The 23,617-nt window shown below is 61.6% G+C and overlaps 1 protein-coding gene across 3 annotated transcripts in view; it reads right to left on the bottom strand.

Moving 5' to 3' along the window:
• ZNF423 (zinc finger protein 423) overlaps positions 1–23,617 on the bottom strand; it is a 230,993-nt gene that overhangs the window by 166,798 nt on the left and 40,578 nt on the right. For all 3 annotated transcript variants that reach the window (XM_036346629.1, XM_036346630.1, XM_036346631.1), the window contains exon 2: positions 18,565–18,624. In XM_036346629.1, coding sequence (XP_036202522.1) covers positions 18,565–18,624 — 60 coding nt within the window. The remainder of the gene's footprint in view (positions 1–18,564; positions 18,625–23,617) is intronic.

Raw genomic sequence — 23,617 nt, 5'->3', positions numbered from 1 at the left:
CGGCTCTGTGAGGAGGTGAGCCTCCCATCCCTGGAGGCATTCAAGCGGAGCTGGAAGAACACCCGCTGGGGCCCCTGAGAGGGGGATGATGGGGCTTCCAGGCTCTTTCCCACTCCCAGAGCTGCCGGATCTGCCCCCTGCTCAGTGCCGAAGGGCCGCCAGCCCCTGACCCTGCTGGCCGGCCAAGGACAGACAGCACCTGTGCAGCTGGGACACAGGTGCAGGAGCTCAGAGGGCCGCCCTCATTCCTGGATCACTTTTATTAGCACCACAAAGCGCAGCCCCTTAGGCTGCTGCACGGGGATGGGGGCAGGGGAGGAGGCGGAACGGAAGAAAAAACTCGGTGCCAGCAGCGTGCAAGGAGCGCCAGGCGGAATGGACTCAAATCCTCCTTCACAGGCCCCCTGCGCAGGGCACTTCCTGCAGACAATTGCAGCGCACGGCCTGCAGGGCCCGGCTTCCTTTGTGTTAACTAATTTCTGACTCGGGTTTTCAGCTACTTATTTCCAGAACAATGCGCTGGCTCTCGGCATCCCTGGCCCAGGGCAGCGATCTTCCTGGGGGTGGGAGGGCGCGTGGGCCCTCCCTGTCTCCCCTCCCCGTCTCCCCTGCACGGCAGGAGGAGGAGGGAGGTGTGGACAGCCACCTGGAAGAGGTGGGGTGAAGTGGCCAAGGCCTGTCCCCAGCAAGGGGGCGTCTCATTTGCAGCCTCCGGAGCCAGCATGCCATAAAGGGCCCCCCAGAAGGATCTTGGAGACCCTTGAAGGTTTTGGGGAGGGGAGAGGGGGGCATGAACCTGGGGGAGAGAGGGTCAAGCCGCAGAAGGGACACCTCCTCACGCAGTCATTGCCCGAGGCTCCCGGGACCCTGCGAGCACACTGCCTGCTTCCCCTGCCCTATAATCTCGTTTCTTCCTGCTTCCTCTGGGCCGGGGTACCTGGCAAGTCCTCTTTCCCATGGAAAGTTCCTCTCCGCTCTCCGAGGACACCTGTCGAGGGTGGGACCCGGCTCTGCGTACGATTCCTACCAGACGCGCTGATCAGGGCACCCTATCGCTGACGGAAGAGCCGTATGTGGGCACACAGTGTGGCCACTGTCATCACGCCTGTGACGCGGCAAGTGGGGGGAAATCAGGTTTATTCACGTGCTGTTCTGTCGCTGAGGAGGCAGACACAATGGGGGAGACTCCTAATCAGCCCCCGTGCAGACAGGTGCTCCCCGACGCCTCCTGCCGGCCGCGCACCCTTTGCACACGGCAGTTGGTTGAAAAATAATAATAGTGATAATAATCACTGGCCCCTCGCGGAGCTGCGTTCCCGCCTGTGACTCAGATGAACCCTCCCGATGCCTCGCCCGGACGCGGGCGGAAATAAAGCGCCTGAGAGATAGCGGTGCTGAGCAGCAGTGACTGCGACTCCAAGGCCAGCAAGTGTGACCGGGTTCGTGCCCCGGCCAGGCCTGGGCACTGAACGGGTCAGAAGTGGAGCCAGGCCTGGCTGGTCTGGTTCAGTGGTTAGAGCCTCGGCCCTCGTACTGAAGGGTCCGGGTTCGATTCCCGTCAAGGGCACGCACCTCAGTTGCTGGCTCAATCCCCAGCCCGGTCTGGAGCCTGTGGGAGGCAACCAACCCATGTGTCTCTCTCACATCGGTGTCTCTCTCTGTCTCTCCCTCTCCCTCCACTCTCTCAAAAGAAATCAAGGGGAAACATCCTCGGGTGAGGATGAACAAAAACAAAAGTGGAGCTAGAGACGCCCGCCTCCCCACAAAGGACCCGCGTGGCCAGGTGAGGCGGAAATGATGGCGGAGGGGCCAGGCTGGAAGCGCTCGGCTTGGAGGTGGGAGAAATGGGGAGGCCGTGAAGGGTTTGCTGGCAAGACCACGGCAGAGCCCACAGAGGGGACTGCAAGGCCTGGATGCCCGTGGCTTCCAGAACAGACTGCTGTCCGCTGCCGACCGCCTCCTCCTGCGTGTCTGCAGCTGCGCCGGGAAAGACGGGGGCCCAGGACGCCCCGGCTACGAGGTCCAGGGCTGGGCCACGTAAATGGTGAAAAGCAGACACACACCAGAGCAGGCAGGTCGCCCCGCCTCAGGCTGCGCCTCGCTGGACCAGGCAGCCTGGAGGAGAGAGAGGGACCGACCCCTACCCTGCACGCCACACAGACAGCCTTGCCATCGACGTTGGGGACGAGTTTCCCATCTCCAAAATCACGTTTTTCTTTCTTTATCATATATAAGAGGAAGGGGGAGGGAGAGAGGGATAGAAACATCAATGATGGGAGAGAATCACTGATCAGCTACCTCCTGCACACCCACCCCACACTGGGGATCGAGCCTGCAGCCGAGGTACGTGCCCTTGACCGGAATCAAACCGGCGACCCTTCAGTCCGTGGGCCGACACTCTATCCACTGAGCCGGACCAGCTAGGGCTGACCCCGTATTTTTAAATCATGTGGCCCAGGCCCACAGATCTCTGCTCCCGAGTAATTGGAGCAACAGCCCTAGCCCGGGACACCGAGCCCCGATATCCCGTCACACGTCACACTGTGAGGCAGGGACCACTGGCTCCACTGTACAGATGAAGAAACTGAGGCTCAGAGAAGTCAAGAGACAGAGCCAGGGTCCCAGGCAAGGGGCAGACGTGGGATTCGAATGAATGACCTGGCAAACTCCAGAGCCCAGTTCTTAACTGTCGGGAGATGGTGCCCTTCAGAGACATTCGAACAACCTGAGGCACGTCACAGCCGGAGACACAGGGAAGGCCTGGGACAGCAGCACGCGGAGCGGCCGAGGCCGGAGCAGGCACACAGAGATGGATAATCTCACGGAATCCAATCACTCGTAGCTACGAACCTATCTGATCCCACAGATGGGGCGGCGGATAGGAGAGGTTTTGCTGTCACCCACAACTGATAAAAAAAAAAGGGGCGATCAGAGAGGGGCAGACACAGCCAAAGGTCACACAGCAAGTTCCCACCGAGTTAGGCCTTGCTTCCAAGCAGGCCTCATCCCTCAACCCCAGAAGCAGCCAGATCTCGGTAAGGCCCGCCCGAAACATGCCCCGGGGCACCCCACTCCAGCGGGCACCAGGCCCCGGACGACGGGTTTCTCTGTAAGTTCGCGCAGCCCTCCCGCCACGCCCGCACGCCACGCCCGCACGCACGCCTGTCAGCCCGCTGCTCTGCCCCCGTCTTCTCTCGCTAATTAATTTGGATGGAGATGTCTTTCAAAGGAGACTGAGGCCGGGTCCTCCCCGCTGCCTGCGAACCAATTTCATTACAACAGGAACCGTGTTGCCAAAATGAGAAATCCCCTCCTTTTCGGGCCTGTGCCCTTGAAGGCATCTTATTAGAAAAGACCATTTCTTAATTAACATTTTTGATCTTTAATCCATTACACGTCCCTTTAATCCTGCGCGGGTGAGGCTGGCCCACTTCCGCGGGCTCGCGCACAGCGGGACGGCCGTGGACCGTCTGCGGCTCCCGGACGCCGCCCTGGTCCGGCCGCGGGCACATTTCCTGAGCGGGAGCCGGGGAGGGGGCTCGGCGAGGACACCCCCCGGGTGGGCCAGTCTGCAGGCGCGAGTTCATTTCATTAACCCCTGAACCCCGTCTCTTCTCGCCCCAGAATCTTTCCAGCAAACGAAGCCAGGCTGGTCTCCCCTGCCATCTGCAGAAATCTCAGGCAACGTGTCCCCCTCTGGAGGAAGAGCTGGTCCCAGCAAGGTCAGAGCACCCCACTTTGGAAAGCTCTGGACTTGCCCAGTGACCCCCCTCCTTCCTGAAAGAGTTTGGGGGACCCTGCCTCTCCTGCGTTTCCTCCTACCTCCCTGACCTCCCAGCGACTCCTCGATCTGCCTCATCCCTCGTCCCTCATTCCTTGTCCCTCAACCCTCGCCCCTGCCTCTGATGCATGCCTCCCTGGACCCGGATCTAAACTCCTTTGTTCTGTCTGGGTGCACTGGCTTGGGGATGGGGGTGCCTCCGTCCAGCTCTGAGCATCAACCACACACTCATTGCACCCAGATGCACCCCAGTCCCAGCCTCCCCCCCATCATGGGACCGTCCTCCAAGTGCCGACTGATGTCCAAGAGGCATCTCAAACTCACGGCCAAGGCCTAGCTCGGCAGCCTCACCACCATTATCCGCCCCCAACGGCACCCCTCTCCCGGGACCCCCATCCCATGAAGGGCACCTCCAGCCCCCCAGCTGCCCGGAGCCGTCTGCTTCCTCTCCTTTTCTCAGTCCCAACACCCAATCTGGAGACCAGTTCTGTTGGACCAACCTCCCGAGGAAATTCTTTTTTTTAGTATATATTTTCATTGATGTCAGAGTAGAGAGACGGAGAAAGAGAAACATCAATGATAAGAGAGAATCATTGATCAGCTGCCTCCTGCACGCCCCCCACTGGGGATCAAGCCCACAACCCCGGCCTGTGCCCTGACCAGGAATGGAACCGTGTCCTCCTGGTTCATAGGTCAACGCTCAATCACTGAGCCACACTGGCCTGGCCCAAAAGAAATTCGTGACCCCTTCTCACCTCCCGGCCTTGGCCCCAGCCGCCATCATCTCTCCCTGGATGAGCGCCTGGGTGGGCTTCCCCTGCCCACACACAGCTGAAGGGGTCCCTCCGCTCCTCACTCTCCTGGCTTCCCTTTACTCAGGATCAAACCCCCAGAGCTCACAAGGACTCGAGGCCCCCCCACCCCAGTTCCTCCCCCATCTCCTGCCCCTCGGCCCTGGGTTCTCCGGAGCCAATGTACTCCAGCGACAGGGATGACAGGGAAGTCCCTTCTGTCCTTCAGCGACACGGCTCGCGCCTGCACGGCTCACTCCCTCTCTGCCCCGCCTCGACCCAGGCCTCTCTGCCCACCCCGCCACATGGCCCTCTCCTCCCGCACCCGCCCTCTCTAACGGGCCACCCTGCTGGTCGCTCCCAGGGAAAACATGTCTGTATTTATCCGCTGACTCTGTCACCTCCCCCACTGGACTGCGTGCGGGGGCTCCGTGGGCCCCGTTCGCCACCGAGCTCGGTGCCCGCACTTCGTAGGTGCTCAACGGCGCTTGTGACTGACAGAAGGAAGCCCGTCGGGACCCCGTCGGCGGTGACTCGGGCTCACGGCCGTCACCGGCCACCGGGACAGGCCCCGCGACACCAGCACTAAGGCCCAGCCAGCAGCAACTGCGCAGGTGGTCAGACCTTCAGTAGGACTTCCCGGCCATGCGCATTGAGCCTGTCCATCCCCATTAGAGCCGAGACTTCGGCTGCACTGCACGGACCTGCGGTTGTGCTGCTGGCAGGTGGGGCGGCCGTGCGGCTGCACACACACCTGCGTGTGACACCGGGCAGGACACCCAGCCTCTGTGAGCTGACATGATGACACCGGAGGTCAACGTGCTGCTTCGGGGAGTCAGTGAGACGACGCCTGCTGGAGGGGGGCGAGGGGCAGAGTGACAGCGAGAGGCGAGTTCGAGTCCTGCCCAGCCACGTACCCGCCAGCCGCACCCCCTCCCTTCAGGAGCTGCAGGCACACCCCAACTCCAGGCCAGGGCGGCCGGGCGCAGGGCAGTGGCCCCCCCGAGCCACCCACAGTGTGGAGTGAGGCCCCGCCCAGGCTCTGGCCTTCCTTGAGGGGCGGGTCCCAGGCGGCCGGGCCCAGGCCCCGGGGGTCCCCGTGCTGTGGCTTTGCAGGAGTCAGGGGCTCTGGCTGGAGTCCCAGGCTGGCCGCCTCTCTCCTCTTTGTCTCCACATTTGGGGAAGGCATTTCCTCCTGCCCGGGCCTGCGGGTCAGGTTTCCACCCAGATGGAAAGTCCCACCCAGGGGCCCCCAAAGGAGCGCTCACCATGGAAACCCCACGGGGCGCCCGCCAGGCACAGGGCAAGTGGCCGCTGGCGGCCTTCCGCGGGCCGGGCCCACAGTCCTGCCCACCAGGAGGGGGAGGGCGCAGGAGGGGCCTGGCACAGGACGAGGTCGTACGCCCGCTCGGAGCAGAGGGGTGAGCGTGTTGGGGTGCATTTGGGCACGGATGTGTCTCCAGAACGATCCCGAATGAGAAGCCCCGCCCTGAGCCCTCTCCGCCTGGAGGCTGGACTGCACTCAGAGAAAGTGAGCTAAGGCAACAGCCCTGTCGATGGTGAAATGGGGCGGCGGCTGCTCCTGAGTGACAGCCCTCAGGCCCAAGCAGCCAAGAGGACAGACAACAGTCTGGACAGAGAAGGGGCGCGGTGGGCGAGCTGTCGCCGAGCTGCTGAGCTCAAAACCTAAGGATGTAAACGGCTTCCCAAACTGTGTTCCAAGGCTCCACAAGGTGGGCTAGGTGGTCCTCCGGAAAAGGGGGTGCTCTGCCCGGCCGGTGAGCTCAGTGGTTGAGCACCGACCTATGAACCAGGAGTTCACAGTTCGATTCCCCATCAGGGCACAGGCCCGGGTTGCGGGCTCAATCCCCAGTAGGGGGCGTGCAGGAGGCAGCCGATCACGATTCTCTGTCATCATTGGTGTTTCTCTCTCTCTCTCCCTTCCTCTCTGAAATCAATAAAAATACGTTTTTTAAAAGGGGGGACTTTCTGAGGTCTGAGACACATGAAGCGCGTCCCCAGAGTCCTGCGTGAAAGCCATGCATCCGCCTGCATCCCACAGGCACTCAGCAAAGCGGCTGGCCTGGGTGCAGCCAGCGAGGCCTGGTCGCAGCCCGGGTCCCCCCCGGCCGCACTGCGTGTCACTCGGGGCTGGGTGTGACGGAGCCGAGCGCGTGTCCAGGGTCAACTCCAGAGAGATGCCTGTGTGTCGTGCGCCACGTCGTTACCGAGACACGGCCTGCTGCTTGCTCAGTGATGGAGGACGCGCGGCAAATTCCTCTGCACTTAGTGCCAGGGAGGCCCAACGACCCTGTGCCCCAAGCCCTGGAATCAGGCAGAGCCGGCCGCGCCACCCTCCATCCTGTTTCTCTTTTCGCCTAGGTAGCCAGGAAGCTCACCTGCAGAGTGGCCCTGAGCTGAGGCTTCGGACATCATTAGAGGCCCAGTGCCAAGTGGGCCACGTCGTCTTGTCTCATTAATAATCACCGGGGCTGGCATTTGGGGGGAGGGGGTGCCAGGCACCGTGCTGAACACGTGACACCTACGCTCTCACCTCCCCTAGAACCATGGCACCGGCAGGGCCTCCGCGTCCCACTGTACAGACCAGCAAACCGAGTCCTGAGAAGGTGAATAACCCCCATCGAGTCCAACCGCACAGCAAAGCAGCTGAGTCGCTGGGTATTCACTGCTCACTGTCTCCTCGCCTAGAAGGCGGGACCTGGAGGACAGGACGCCTTCGTGTCCCTGTGGCCTGGCCCAGGACAAGGAGACACCGATAATTAGGTGATCAATGCGGTGATGGTGAACCCAGGACTCAGACAAGGGTCTATAACGCCAAAGCCCATGTTCTAACTCCTGTCCTTTTCGTCTTTAGGGCTTGGAAACCCTAACCCTCACCTTCACCTTAACCGCAAAGGCAACCCTAACACTAGATCTAAGTCTATATCTCGCACAATCACGATGAATTAATTTAATAACCAGCCACCGCTCCCTGCCCGGCCAGGCCTCAGTTCTGTGGGTCCGGTGCTCTGGCCACAAAGGCTCGGGGGCAGACACAGGGCCCCAGCGCAGATGGTGGAGCACGTGGGGTCTGCAGGAGGGAGAGGTCAGCGGGACAGGGTCATGTTTCCCCTCCTGGGACAGCCGGGCAGACCTGGGCAGGACGGGCCAGGGCCGGGCAGGCCTGGAGCAGGCCCGGCGGGCTGGCCCGGCTCGCAGGAGCGGCCACTCCGGCCTGCGGGGCCAGCCCAGCGGGTGGGGAGGGGGGAGATGCCCAGCCTGCTTCCTGCCCATGTGCGCTGGCCAGGAGCCCCGCAGCCAGCACAGGAAATAACAGGGGCCCCCAGAGGCCGCCCAGGCAGGCCCCGCTCAGAGGCCGCCAGGGAGGGAAGGAGGCCATTGTCGGCCTTTGTTTCAGCTTCCCCAGCATCGCTGGGCTCCCAGAGGCCCCCGGGAGCTCGCAACGCCTCCCCCGACCACAGCTGTCCAGCCTCCCCCAGCCGGACACTGGGGACAGGCCCACCAGGCCCACGGCTCTTAAAGGGGCAGGTGCAGGGTGGAGATGCAGCCCTGTCCGCGTTGGGGGTGGGGCGCCCTGAGCCCGCCCTGGCCAGCCAGGGAACAGACAGATGGGAGCTGGGTCCACGTCTCACCCAGTCGGCCAGCCCCGCGTGGGGTCCAGCAGCAGGGGCGCGAATCTTTGGGTGGAAAAAATGTCTCAGGCCCTGAGGGTACAACAAAGAAACCAAAGACCACGGAGAGCAAGGAGGCCAGCTGGACGTCGGGGACAGCCACCTGGGAGCGCTGTCCTCCTGCCGGGAGACAGACACCCCAGGAGCAGGCCTAGGGGTGCAGAGGGCGTGGGGGGTGCACATGTCCCTGCATGTACCCACGCTCGTAAGTGTGTGCCTCTGTGCACTGGGTGTGTGGAGGCACCTGTGAGCACGCTCACACAGTCCTCCCTCGGTTTCCACGGGGGACGGGTTCCAGGACCTGCGGATACCAAAACCCACGGATGCTCAAGCCCTTGCATGAGATGGCACAGCACCTGCGTGCAACCTGCATGTGCACAGCGGCCGGGCAGGCCGGGCCTGCACATCACGCCATTCTCACGGGCTCAGCGTGGTGCGTGGTGTGCGGCAAATTCAAGTTTTGCTTTTTGGAGCTTTCTGGGATTATTTTCCTGAATATTTTCAATCTACAGTTGGTTAAGTCCTTGGTGCGACACCCACAGATACGGAGAGCCAGCTTTACTTGGTGCACGTGTGTGTGCACGCACCTGTATGCACACTTGTGTTTGCATACATGTGTTGCATGTTTGTGCACGTGTGTGCATGTCTGGGGTGTGGGGGAACACCTAGGTGAATGCCTGTATGTGTACACTGAGTGAGTGTGTGTTATGGGGGAGTAAGTATACTCCAGTGTATGTGTGTGTGTGCGCGCGCGCGTGTGCCCCGATATAAGTGTGTGTGTGTGTGTGTGTGTGTGTGTGTGTGTGTGTGTGTAGCAGGCATGTGCACGTATGGGTAACTGTGCATGTGAATGTGTGTGCATATGTCTATGGGCAAGTACATATGTGTGCCGTGTGCGCGCATGCATGCACACGCAGTGACTCGTCGGTGGTCACGGCCTTGTCGAAGGGCACCTGGTCTTGTGCCCATCGCCTGTCCCTCCTTCCCACATGAGCCCCGGTGATCGCTCCCGGTGGTGTCACAGTGACAGCCTGGTTGGGGTTCTCGGCACCTCGCGTTTGCCATCCACAGGGACCCAGGGCATCTCCACGGCGGCCTGGTCCCGTGACTGAGCAACGACAGAGTGGGCCCTAGACTCACTCAAGACCAACCTGGTTCCAATCCCCGCTCCGGCCCCGGTGAAACCGCCGCTGTGACGCCTGCGCCGGCTCTCGGCCTCTGAGTGTGGGCGCCTGTCTGGGAGGCAGAGCAGTGCTCCTCCCCCCTGCGGGTCGGGAGGTGACAGGAGAGGACGCCGGCAGGTCTGCGGTCCCGCTGTCCTACCCTGCTCTGCGCATGGCACCCGGGACGCTCACTAGACGGTGATTATTTTTACTGTTATTGCAGTTGCTGTAATAATGGCGAGTGGCTAAGGATTCAACAGTGAGCAAAGCAGGCCCTGCCCCTGCTCCCGGAGCTCGCAGGCCTGCAGAGCGCTTCGCCCCGCAGTGGACTCACAGAAGCTAAATGTATCCTATGCACTGGCTGTCTCCGTGCCCGATGCTAACTACCTAGTGTGGCAGCCCAGCAGCTAAACAACCGCCCACAACAAGGGAGAGCATGCGCAGTGTAGGCAAATACAGGTCTACGTTAGCCAGGTGCAGCCTAGTACACGAGTGTGTGCGTGTGTGCACGCGTGTGCGAGTGTGTGCATGAGTGTGTGTGTGCATGAGTGTGTGAGTGTGCGTGCGTGTGCGAGTGTGTGCATGAGTGTGTGTGAGTGTGTGCGCGTGTGCGCGTGTGTGCATGAGTGTGTGTGAGTGTGTGTGCATGTGCGAGTGTGTGCATGAGTGTGTGTGAGTGTGTGCGTGTTTGTGTGTGCATGAGTGTGAGTGTGTGCATGAGTGTGCGAGTGTGTGCATGAGTGTGTGTGAGTGTGTGCGTGTGTGCGAGTGTGTGCATGACTGTGTGTGAGTGTGTGTGCATGTGCGAGTGTGTGCGTGAGTGTGTGTGAGTGTGTGCGTGTTTGTGTGTGCATGAGTGTGTGCGCGTGTGTGCATGTGTGAGTGTGTGCATGAGTGTGCGTGAGTGTGTGTGTGTTTGTGTGTGCGTGCGTGTGAGTGTGTGCATGAGTGTGTGAGTGTGTGCGCGCGCGCGTGTGCATGAGTGTGTGTGCGTGTTTGTGTGTATGTGTGCGAGTGTGTGTGTTAGTATGTGTGCGTGTATGTGTGTGAGTGTGTGTGTGCGTGTGTGTGATTGAGTGTGAGTGTGTGTGTGCGTGCGCGTATGGGTGTGAGAGTGTGAGTGTGTGTGTGTATGTGTGTGCGTGTGAGTGTGTGTGAATGTGTGAGTGTGTGTATGTGTGTGTGAGTGTGTGTGTGTGAGAGTGTGTGTGTGTGTGAGTGTGTGTGTGAGTGAGTGTGTGTGAGAGTGTGTGTGTGAGAGTGTGTGTGAGTGTGTGTGAGTGTGTGTGTGTGTGAGTGAGTGTGTGTGAGTGTGTGTGAACGCATGCATACACCACACCCGCCTCAAGGATTTTAAGAGAATGTCAGCTGAGCTGACAGCAGCCTCCAGCAGGACACTGGCTGCTGCAGCGCGGATCATACCCGTCCGGGAGCTGGGCACTGCAGAGCGCCCGCCCAGGAAGCCAAGGCCAGCCAGGCAACACGATAGGGCTGACCTTGGCCATTTCCTCCCGGGCGCTGACCCGACAGTCTGAGTCAAGCCCCGCCCAGGGAAGGAACCTGATCATATGACAGCCTCGGGGCCCTGGCTTTCAGAGCAGACCCTGCCCACCAACCCCACCCGGCCTTTCCCCTTGGGAGAGGAGCCGCACCCCACCAAGCAGGGTCGGCCTGAGCGAGGATGGTCCCCCGAGAACTCAGTCCCACCCCAACCCTGCCACAGGGTGAAGACGGGAGGGCCTGCCCGCTGGGGCGATGCTTGGAGACTGCCAGGAAGACGGGGGAAGGAGAGGAGGAGGGGCCTCCGACCCTGGGTCACTGCACAGATCCAGGCTCAGAGCCAGGCTCTGATCCAAGTGTCCCTCGATGCGTGATCAATATCAGGAATAAACCTGCAGAGCACCAGGTGCCGCCCACCTGGAGTCCCTCCTCTCATCCCCACAGTGGCCCCAGGAAGCAGGTGATCACCCCCAGCTCGGAGAAGGAAGCACAGAGAGGTTAAGTAACTTACACAGAGCCACACAGCTTGTGAGTGTCTCCACCTCAAAGCGAATTCTCGCTCTTAACAAAGTGAACGAGGACCTGGCCCTGACCTGCCGAGGCAAATACCGACCAAGGGGCCGAGGTGAAGGCGTCCACCTCGGCAGGCACGTGCAGGCGCCTGCGGCTACCACGCCGGGCGAGGCTCGGGCGGCACAGAGATCAGCGTGGTCACCGCCTGAGGAGCGGGCGGAGCAGGAGGGACCTGGGCCCGCCCGGAAGGACCGTCATAGCCATAGCCGGGGAGGGCAGAGCAGGGCCAGCCCCGCGGCCCAGAGGAAGGCACGGGACTGTGGCAGGACCCCCACGTGCACTTCCTGGAGGAGGTGGCGTTTAGGCTGAGCTTCTAGGGATGCGCTCCATGGGCAGAGGGGCCAGACATTTGACGCCAAGAGGAGCGGCAAGAGGGCTTCCCGCGTCCAGGCCTGCCAGTTCCGCGGCGCAGGGCTCCGTGCGAGCAGCGGCAGCTCCGGAGCTGGTGAGACAGGCGGACTCTCGCCCCCCCCACCCTCAAAGCCACCATCCTCGCTCTAACAAGATCGCCAGCAGAGCGGCGCTGCACGCACGTCTGATTTTGAGCAGACCTCGTTTAAACCACACGTGGGCAACACAAGCGGGCCTCCCTCCCCAAATCACAGGGACACTGTCAAATCGCACATGCACACGCACGCACACACCCACACGCACGCACACGCACACACACGCCTGCCTGTGGCCCCGGTTTACAGCCAGGCTTCATTGCCAAAGACCTGCTGGTCTCCCCACCCCCCGCGGGGTCCTCAGGCCTGAGGGAGCGGTGACACCAGGAGACCCTGTCCTGGCCTCAGGGAGCACCCACGCTTGGAGGAAGTAGGACCCGCCCTCCGTCTTTTGTTTATTTAATTTATTTTAGAGAGAGGAAGGAACAGAGAGAGAGAGAGAGAGAGAGAGAGAGAGAGAGAGAGAGAGAGAGAAACATTGATGTGATTGATGTGAGAGAAACATCAATCAGTTGCCTCCTGCACGTGCCCAGACCGGGGATCAAACCCGCAACCCGGGTATGTGCCATGACCAGGAACCGAACCTCTGCCTTTTAGCGCATGGATGACGCCCAACCAGCTGAGCCACGCCGGCCAGGACCAGCCCTCCCTCTTTACTGACACCCCAGAAAGCCCAGGCGCCCCAGGAGAGGAGGACGGGGGACACAGGGCTTGCTGGGGTGAATGGACGGCCCCAAGTCACCGGGCTGGCAGCAGGCAACCACCATGCACAGAGCGGGATAGGATGGCAGAGCAGCACTGGGCACCAGCTGCGGGTGCGAGACCAATGGCACAGAGTCCCTGCCCCGAAGGCAGCCCCAAGTCCACGAGAGAGGCGACCATCAGCCAGCCAGCCCCAGCCCCGGATGCGGAACCAGCAGCCAGGCTAGGGCCCAGGGAAACGGAGTCAGAGGAGAGACGCCACGCTCGCTGCTCCACACACGCCCTGGCCACCGGCACACACGTGCGCAGGACGGACACGACACGGGAAGTGACATGGGGCGCCCGGCAGGGCCCCGGCTGGTCGCGGGCCAGAGGAAAGGGTGGGCAGGAAACGCCACATCCCCCCGGACGACGGCCCCGAGTCAGCCGGGGCCCGGGACGCCTGGGGGAGGGGCCCCGAGGCCCCCGGGGAAGGAGCCGGGGCTGGCACCCGGGCGCACGCACACCGGCACGCCAGGGCACACCCTGCGCCAGGGCACAGGCGCCCTCCAGGAGGACCGCTCACCATGGTAACGGAGCGGCGCCCTCCGAGCTGCACCACCGCCTGGGGGGTTCTGAGGCCTCCGGGGCCGGGGAGGCGGCTCCCACAAAGGCGCTGCCCGGGCCGGCCTGGCCGGGGGGCCGCGAGCAGACCCGCAGGCGCATGCCCGCCACACTCCCCCGGTGAGCGCGGGGCCACCGCATCCGCCTACCGGCCCGCCTGGCTCCGCTCGGTTCGATTCCCCGCAGGGCCCCGCAGCGAACGAGCAACGCCCAGCTGGCCTGCAAAGCGCAGCTCACGCGTCTCTCCCACACGGGGACGTCCTACCTCTGCTCAGGGCCTGCTGCTCCTTGCAGACACCCCCTGGTCCTCGTCGAGCAAAATGCCTGGTGGGGGTTCGAGCAGGAGAGGAGCCAGCGGAGCCACGGGGGGTGTCTGGGCAGCTTCTGGCCTTGGCCACGGGATGGGGGGCAGGGGCCGGGGGGCGACCACTCAGGAAGAAACTGAAGTGAGGGACCGTGGGAGGGAGGGGCCGGTGGGGGGCAAAAACAGGACGGGACAGGCTCCCCAGCCCTGATTTCGGGATTGAAAGGTGCTGGGGGCCCCCAAGGAACCCCCAGAGGAGAAAGAGCAGCGGCACCGGGTGTCCCTCACAGCATCATCCAGGTGAGGGGTGACCGCCCACCCGCCGGGGACGGGGCAGCTCCCGAGACACCCAGATCTCAGCCTGGTCGGTGGGTGCAGGGGTCACGTGGAGGTCAGGCCTCGTGGGGCTCCGCGCCCGCCCCGGCACCCCCCAGGCCTCATGGTGGAAGGTTGGCTCCCACAGGCAGAGCTGGGAAAGGGGCCGCGAGGAGCGTGAGCAGCAGGCGTGGAGGAGAGCGAGGCTGCGGTGGAGTTTCTGGGAAGCGGCTGAAATAATAAATCCATGCGCTGAGCAAACACAAGGGCGGGGGGCAGCTCCAAGAGGTCGCGGCGTGGAGGCTGGACGGCTCGGGGGGGAGGCAGGGAGCAGGCTGTGCTGTTTCCGTCCCTGCACGCCCCAAACCTGGGGGCTGAGGGGTGAGGGGCTGCCCCTTTGCCAGGAGTGGGACACGGACCACTCTCCCTATCCCACTCCTCGGCCAGAACCTGCAGAAAAGGGACCGGAAAGGCCCCCGGACACCTGATCCCCGATGCCTCCCCCTGAGCAGGTGGGTGCAGGGTCTGCGGCCCTGACGCCAGGCTCCCTCGGCAAGCTGCACCCCTGCCCAACGGTCTCGGCAGGGGCGCGGGCAGCGGCTGGGCTGGGGCAGGAGGCCCCGCGGAGGGCCCGGTCCACAGAGTGCTCCCGCCTTTGAAGACGGGAAAAGGGGACCAGGCCCCCAGAACACGCACCCCTCCTCCTTCCAGGATGCAAACCAGGCTCCTGGCCTAGCTAGCCAGCGGTTCTCAACCTGTGGGTCGCGACCCCTTTGGGGGTCGAACGACCCTTTCACAGGGGTCGCCTAAGACCATCGGAAAACACATCTATAATTACATATTGTTTTTGTGATTAATCACTATGCTTTCGTTATGTTCCATTTGTCACAATGAAAATACATCCTGCCTATCAGATATTTACATGACGATTCATCACAGTAGCAACATTACAGTTATGAAGTAGCCACGAATAAAACTTTATGGTTGGGGGTCACCACACCATGAGGAACTGTATAAAAGGGCAGCGGCATCAGGAAGGTTGAGAACCACTGAGCTAGACTCTTCCCCCTGACCCGGGAGGGACCTGGACATAGAGCCGACCCCTCGCCCAGCCTCCGGGTCCCCTCGGAAATGAAGAGCCTGGACCAACCCCCTCACGGGCAGGTCTGCCATTTGCGGTTCAGGGGCTACAGCCCTGCAGGAGCTGTCGCGGTTCATAGCCCGGCTCTGCCGCCGCCGCCGGGCTGGGTGGCCTCCACGCAGGTCACAGGCGTGTCTGCGTGTGAGCAGCACGGAGCAGGAGGCCTGGCTCCTGGGGGCAGCTCCTCGGGGGAGTCAAGGTTCCGTGAACCAGGACAATGAGACCCGTCCCCTGGCAGAAAGGCCTCCGCACACGCTGGTCACACCAGTGAGGCCTCGGGCTGCTGGGCCACTGCAAGCCTCCGATTAGATCTATTAGATCGGCTGTTTCTCCCCATCCGCCAGCCTGGCTGTCGCGGCGCCAGAATAAACGTGGCTGACCTGCCCCGGGCCTGACGATGAGCGTTTGTTAACAACGTAACCGTCTCACATCTCCGGACCCTCCTCCGCGGCATCCCAGGCTCGGTCCAGAGCAGCCATGTTGGCAGGAAGCCCAACCTGCCCCCAAACTCCACCTCCACCCCGGCTGCCTGGGCCCCCACACGAGGAGGAGCCGCCCGTGCCCACAGCTCTGCACACCTCCCACTCAGTGCTCTCGGCCCACGCTGCTCCACTCACCCCTGCGTGCCTTTGATCTGAGGAGCCAAACACCCCCTAAGGCAGTGGTTCTCAACCTTCTGGCCCTTTAAATACAGTTCCTCATGTTGTGACCCAACCATAACATTATTTTCGTGGCTACTTCATAACTGTCATGTTGCTGCTGTGATGACTCGTCATGTAAATATCTGATCTGCAGGATGGTCCTAGGCGACCCCTGTGAAAGGGTCGTTTGACCGCCAAAGGGATCGCGACCCACAGGTTGAGAACTGCTGCGCTATGGCCACCTTGGGTCCTGTGCCCCCAGGGAGCTCCCCAGGGCCCCCCTGATGCCGCGGCTTCCGTTCTCTGCTCAGCTGCCCACCTCCCAGTGCCAGGCACTGCCGAGGTTAAACCCCAGGCTCTGGCTGCAGGAGGACCTGGGTTCGAGCCCCTGCCCCACAGCACGCTGGCTGGGACCGTGGGTCCGCTCCGGCACTGCTCCCAGACTCCCCTTTCTCCCCCAAAAGAGGCTGGCAATTCCCAGCAGCCGCAGCACCACGGATGGCCCAGAGCTAAGGGGGGGGGCTTTGCTCCCCCATAATCTGCCTCAGCACCTGCCCCACTTTCTGATGCAGCCAATGACGTTTTCTCCACGTAAGGAAAAGCGTTACGCGAAGCAGCTTCTACCAGGCCTCCGGCCCGGCCCCCAGCAGATGGCTGCCCGGAACCCACCCGGGGAGGGATGCTGTGGTGCTGCTCCCGGCAGCGCCCGCCTCCTGGGGTTGGCCCGCCGGCCCGGGGCAAGGCCGTTGTCAAGCGTCTGCTCCGTGCCTGGCACCCACCGAGAAATGCTCCATAAATGTGGCATCGCCCATGTCCAAGGCTGCCTCCCAAGGAGCCTGCGCCTGCCAGCCCGGCGCCCAGCCACCTCCCAAGCGCCATGCTCGGGGGGCACGGCAGACTTGGCCAGCCCGGGCCCCGCAGAGGCGGGAAGGACCACTGATCAGCACTGTAAAGCTCGTCAGAATGGACCCCAGGAGGCAGCAACCCACTCCCGGGCTGCGGGTGACCCAGTGCCCGCGGCTCGCCCTCCCCTGCCCGTCTCCCAGCAGAAAACCCAAAGCCGACTGGCATGACGGAGCCCCCAGCATCTCCCCGGACCCACGCGGGCAGGGCACGCTCAGATCCGGGCGGGCAGGGCCAGCCCCAGGGCCTCCGCCATCCGAGCTCCCAGAGTGGCCCCCCGGCCACTGTTCCACCAGGGAGTCAGGGTCCCTTCAGCCCCCTGGCATCACCCCTGCCTTCTGCAGACCAGCAACACCTCCCACCTCAGGGTGCAGCCCGGCCGCTGACGCACCCTGCATAGGGCTCACGGCAGCACAGCCCCTCCCGCCCTCCTGCACCCCGGCTGGGCTCGCCTGGGAGAGCAGCTTGTGGGAGGGGGGCCTTGTATGGACCCTAGCAGGCTGGCGCCTCCTGGTTTGGGGGTTGCGAGCACAGTGTGGCCCCTCTTCTGAGTTGGCAGCAAGCACTCCACATTGCACCCCACATCGATCAGGACGCCCGGATGACACATGGAGCCTGACAGTCTCATCCCAACCATGGGGAGTGCATCTCCTCCCACAGGACACAGGACAGGGCTAGCCAGGACCCCCAAGGTGTGTCCTGACGCCAGACTACCCTCCTGAGAATCTGAGCACCCCCCACCCAGGTGGCTTCAGACGAGACCCCTCCCAGGGAGGGCCCCTGGGCCCCAAGGGCCAGGCACCTGCAGACACAGCAGTGCCCACACCTGGGTCAGCAGGACCCACCAGGACCCGCAGGCTATCCCAGCAGCGCCCGGACCCTGCGGGGAAGAGCACTGGACCGGGAGTCCAGGGACCTGGGTTTGAGTGTCGCTCCCGCGCCCCTCCTGTCCCATGCATCCCAGCGTTTCCCAGCGTCAGTCGCCTGTGGCCGCCCTCACGGCCCGGCCCGGCCTCGGCCTGTGTGCGGCTACTTCACACTGCCACTCAATTTCCTCACTGACGTGACCCTAGCATCATCTCAGGTCACAAATGACCATAAAATCCCAAATGCGATGTGTCACCATCCAGTTAAACGTCCGTACGCCTGGTGCCCTACCCCTCGCCTACGGAAGTACTGAGCCTGAGCAAATCCCTCTCCCTGCCTCCGTGTCCACATCTGAAAGGAGAAGTTTGGACTAAACGATTCCTCGGGCCCAAGATTCCACAAGACGGAACTGGCCCCAGCCCCGCCCCCCCCCATGGGACCGGAGCCAGCGGCCCAGGGTCCTGGGACAGGGGACAGGCGGGAGAGCCAGCCCCTGCCGGACGGGGGGGGGGGGGGGGGGCGGGGGAGGCAGGGCCCGCCGGATGCTGAGCAAACCCGAGAGTCGCCACCAGAAGCTTCTGAGGACCCCAAACCAGTTCCAAATGACAGGACTTCCCGGTTAGAAAAACCTCCTGCATCCGCCTGTTTCCATGGTGGGGGAAACTGAGGCAGGGGGGGCTTAGGCCAGGGCAGACCTGAGCTAAAAACCCAAGCCCCTGACTGCCACGCAGCCCATCCCCCCGCAATGGCCACGCACCCGGCAGCCTGGGCTTCCCCGATCTCCCCTCTGGAGGCGTGGCCGGGCCAGCCCCCTCCGGGAGGGGAGCCTCGCGTCTGATTTCCCGGCTCCGTGTCCTCTTAGAGCGGCTTCTCGGCAATTAGCCGGGAACGCGTGGCAGCGGCGCCATAGCACCAGCTCCGAAGCCCGAGCCGTGGGGGCGTGGCCCATCGGAACGTGCCCACGGGAAGAAACGTGGCCCCAGAGACCAAATGTAACGGACGGAAAACCGTGCTGTGCTGCCGGGGGTCGTCTGGACCGGAGACGGACGCTTGCCATAACCAGCTGGTGGCTTTCCCAGTTCCCCAGCCGGTCCCCCGGGGGCCCCCGCGACCCCCCACCCCCCGGGTCCCAGGGCGCTTACCTGAGGCTGTCACGGAGGAATCCCAGGCCAGCGAGAAGTCCGAGGCCTCCCCCTCTTCGACTGAAAGAGAACAGAGACGGGCCGTGAGTTCTGAGGCAGCACCAACAGGTCATCAGGGTGGGGCACGGACAGGAAGAAAGCTCATTTGTGGGGGTCCCTGTGACACCCGTGATCGGGAGGAGGGTGAAGTCTACAAAGAGGACTGTACGGGTTTCACGGATGCAAAATAATCAGAATACGACAGAGTAGCAAGTAAGGGCTGTGTCCGCTGCTTTCCCCATCCCTGTGCCCCTGGCAGACATCACCAATCAACCCCAGCTCTGTCTCGAATCGGATGCGGCTGAGGAATCCTCCTCCCCTATGTAATAGAGCAAAGACTCAGATACCTCCCCAGTCTGCAGACAGCAACCTCCTTACATCACCACCGGATGTGGCAGCTTCCACCATTATCCCAAGAAATGCACAAGGGCCCCCTCACAGGTTGGCGAAGTGCGGGGTGCTGTTCTCCACACGGAGAGCGGACCCCCAAACAGATCCCAGGGCAAGCTGAGGTCAACTCCCGTGAGGCCAGCAGTCATGAGCCGGTGACATCAGAAAGCAACTCAGGCCCCAGCCGGCTTGGCTCAGTGGATACAGCATCGGCCTGCGGACTGAAGGGTCCTGGGTTCGATTCCTGGTCAAGGGCACATGCCCAGGTTGTGGGCTCGATTCCCAGCGGGGGCGTGCAGGAGGCAGCCGATCCATGATTCTCTCTCATCATGGATGTTTCTCTCTCTCCTTCTCCCTCTCCCTCTCCCTTCCTCTGTCTGGAATCAATAAATATATTTTTTAAAAAGAAAGCAACTCAGGTTTCACCCCAGGGCCCACAGAGCAAGGCTGGACAGGGACGGGGCGTCCCCACCTCCCCACACCCCAGCGAGGGAGGCCAGGCAGATGGGGACGAGTCCATGCGCGGGGAGAACAGGGGGGAACTCTGTACGGCATCACAGGGCTCCTGTCACGGAATGAATCCCGGCGGGGCAGGTAATAACATGCACGCTGGGTCGTGGACTCCGTGAAAAGGAACTTGTCGAAGCCAAAAACGTGCATGCGTGGTGTTTTCCGGACTCGAAGGCCTGCTCTGACGCCGCACACGAGAGCAGGCCGAAGCCACCACGTGCCAGCCGGTGAGGCGGGTAACACGGCACAACTGTGAGCCGGGTGGGCCGGGGGCTCCGCGGGCATTGCCAGGCCTGGGGTGGGCGGCGGGCGGCGGGGACGAGCCTGGGGACCAGGAGCAGCAAGGCCACACGCCTGGGCGCAGACACTCAGGACCCTCTGAGCGGCGGCTCAGTAAAGGACTGCGATCCAGCATCTCCTCCTTTTCATGTTTCTGAGCGAAGGAACCCACGTGCGGGAGGAAACTAGGAAACACGTGAGTTCACATGAGGACGCTGAGCGTACAACGGCTTCCGTGTACGAACACATTGCTGCAGCTTCCCGCGGCTGTGACGAGGCGTGTCCTGAGCCGCACAGACTGTCCTGGACCCGCTTTCTAACAGCAGCACAGAGCGACGCCTTTCCCAGCACCGACGGGGACGGACCCTTCGGGATGAGCCGCAGCCTCGGTCCGCTCCCCGGGGCTCCGGGCTGACGGAACCGATGCCCGGCTGTTGGGCACCGAGGCTGCTTCCATCCGGGTCACATCCACGCACAGCATGCATGGCACAGCCCCGCCAGGCTTGCCCTTAGATGAAGCTCCCAGAAGCCGGCTTGCGGGACAAAGAATGTGCCCGTTTTTTGGCTTTGGAGACAAACTGCCAACGTGGATCGGACCGTTTCCACCTTAATGAGCACTGTGTGTCTCGGGTGAACGGCGCCGAGGAGGTACTATGGAGAGATGAGAACAGCGACGTTGACCTTGACCTTCAGCTATTAGACTGTGAATTTATAGTGACAAGTATCGCCGTGCCCCTCCAGGGCTGGCACATGATAGGAGCTCAGTGAGTGAGTGAATGAATGAATGAATGAATGAATGAACGAACAAACAGATGGACGGGTGGGTGGATGAATGAAGGAGCAAGCATACTTCATGTTGGAGGAGGCACAATTAACTCAAATCTCAGAGCGAGACAGAAACAAGTGGCAACAGTGAGGACCAGGGTGTGGACGCACAGGAGCACATGGGAGCCAGTGCAGGTGGTAGGCAGGCCCCCCGACACCAGGACCACCGGCCACCCACAGCCCGGAGCTCAGAGGCCCGGACCCTGAGAAGGCTCGGGAGGCGGGGGTGGGGGGACCAGCCTAGGGCAGGGGGACTTTCTACTTCACCCACAGATCCAGTTCTGAGTTCCCCACTGAAGGAAGAATGATCATCGCGGCCGCAAATCTTAAAAGTCTGTAGGTCCCTTTTCTAATGTAAATTCCCTGCTTCCAGATGAAGTTCAGCAAAAGCAACTCAAACTGCATAACCTCAGCAAGAAAAGGTAAAGTAGGGGCAATCTGACACAGCCACACTGGCCCTGCCCAGCCCTGCCCAGCCCGGCCCTGCCCAGCCCAGCCCGACCCGACTTGGGGTTCCGCCCGTGTAAAAACCCAGACTCAGGCTCAGGGCTTCAAGCTTCTCGCCCAAGCCCCCAGGGTCAGCCTGACCACTGGCTACAGAGCCACCTTCCCCCTGGTTAAGGGCTCAGGCTCACCTCCTCCGAGAAGCTCTCCCTGACCACCCGGGGACGGCTGAACCTGCAGCAGGGTGTAGTCAGAGCAAGATGCCTCGGGATCAAATCCCAATCCCCATGGTTTGCTGTGTGACCTCTGCAAATCAGGTAACCCTCTCTGTGCACAGGACCCTGCAAGGAGCTCTGAGGATAAAATGAGAAGGTGCTTGAGAGGTACAGTCCAGAGCCTGGTACCCAGACGCCTGGCAAAGGGAAGCCATGACCTACAGCCTAACAGGTGGCCTCCAGCGGCCCCTCAGCCCTTTACGGACTGTCCCCTTTTCTCCCACCCAGCGGTCACCTGGCCCACAGCAGGGAACGGGAAACAACCATCACTCTGGCTCTATACACATGTGTCCCGTTTATGTGTAACCCTCCCCACAGCCTCACACAGGGGTTGGAAGATGGGCCCATTTCATGGATGAGGAAAGCAAGGCCTAGAGCAGCGGTGGCGAACCTTTTGAGCTCTGCATGTCAGCATTTTGAAAAACCCTAACTTAACTCTGGTGCCGTGTCACATATAGAAATTTTTTGATATTTGCAACCATAATAAAACAAAGACATAATTTTGATATTTATTTTATATATTTAAATGCCATTTAACAAAGAAAAATCAACCAAAAAAATGAGTTTGCGTGTCATAGGTTCGCCATCACTGCTCTAGGTGACTTTACCACGGCATCCGGCTCCCATGTCCTGTTTTGGTGGCAACACCGGGTGCTGGGTCCCCGCTGCCCGCTCCGGCAGAGATGGCGAAGGGGCGGACGCTGGCATGGCCCCCACCATGTCCCACACAGAGCGGCGGGGGGAGGGACACCCTGCGCGGGGCCGTGGGGCAGGCCACCAGCCTGAGGTCCCAGGAGAGGGGGCACCTGCCCAGACCCGGCTGCTGTTGGGGGTGGAAAGGAAGGAGGGGGTGAGACCAGAATCCCACACTCTCGTTTTTCCACGTTCATTTGAAGAAAAGTCCCATAAAGTAAAAGCTGGTTATTTTTGCCCTAACCGGTTTGGCTCAGTGGTTAGAGCATCGGCCTGCGGACTGAGGGGTCCTGGGTTCGATTCCGGTCAAGGGCATATACCTTGGTTGCGGGCACATCACCAGTAGGGAGTGTGCAGGAGGCAGCTGATCGATGTTTCTCTCTCATCGATGTTTCTAACTCTCTACCCCTCTCCTTTCCTCTCTGTAAAAAAATCAATAAAATATATTAAAAAAAAAAAAGCTGGTTATTTTTTATGGCCCCTAACAACCCCGTCCTCTGTACTGACTGTACTAAAGCCAGCCCTGGTTACATGCGTGCTCCACCTCAAACACACGTAAAGAGGAAACTGAGCCTCTTATTGGAAACTGATGTCTGCATGTATGTGCGTGTCTGCATGTGCATGTGTGCGTGCATGTGCGTGTGTGCATTTGTGTGTGCATGCGTGTGAGTGTGTTTGCATCTGGTTTTGGACACACAGACCAGCCCCCACCTCTTCCTTCACGTGAAAAGCCCCACGCCTTCCATGGGAATCACCATAGTGACCACTTCCAAACCTCCTGTCACTCCACACCACGTCCCGGGGGGAGGGGCAAGCCTAACACCTTACTGTTTAAGGAGCCAATAGTTTTCAGGAGTCTGATTTGGGAAGGGGACACCTCACTGGTACAGACGTGTCCCCCAGCACAGCCCCACAGCCCACCCACCGTGGGTACAGGCGGCCTCAGGGGCCTGGAGCGTCCCCACCCGGCCGCCGGCCGCCGGCCCCACCAAGGCGGATCCTGTGTCACCCATATCCGCCTGGCGTCCCCAGGACTTGCACCTTTCAGGTGGGTGTGGCAGGTCACACACACACACACACACACACACACACACACCACCTCCCCCCCCCACACACACACACACACACACACTAACAGAGACGCTTTCTTTACATCAACTCCCTTCTTTGACTCAAATACCTTTTCTTTTCTTTTTGTTACATATTTTTATTGATCTCAGAGAGGAAGGGAGAGGGAGAGAGAGAGAGAAACATCATTGATGAGAATCACCAATCGGCTGCCTCTTGCACGACCCCCACTGAGCCCACAACCTGGCATGTGCCCCGACCAGGAATCGAACCCTGACCTCCTGGTTCCTACGTCAACGCTTGACCACTGAGCCTCACTGGCCCGACTCAAACACCTTTTCTTCCAGCCTCCCTCAGAGCAGCACTGCTGGTGAAGCCCACACGGGTGTGTGGGTAGCAGTACGTCTAGTAGACGGTGCCACACACGTGCAAAGCAGCATCTTCCCAGCAGACAGGCGTCACTGTACAGCTGTGGAGGGGAACACTCCTCCTCCGTGACCCGCCTGGCGCACAGCAGGATTCGGGAACGC

This window comes from Myotis myotis, unplaced genomic scaffold, assembly GCF_014108235.1.
Source record: "Myotis myotis isolate mMyoMyo1 unplaced genomic scaffold, mMyoMyo1.p scaffold_m19_p_19, whole genome shotgun sequence".
In the NCBI taxonomy this organism is placed as follows: domain Eukaryota; kingdom Metazoa; phylum Chordata; class Mammalia; order Chiroptera; family Vespertilionidae; genus Myotis; species Myotis myotis.
This window is presented reverse-complemented; position numbering and strand designations above follow the sequence as displayed.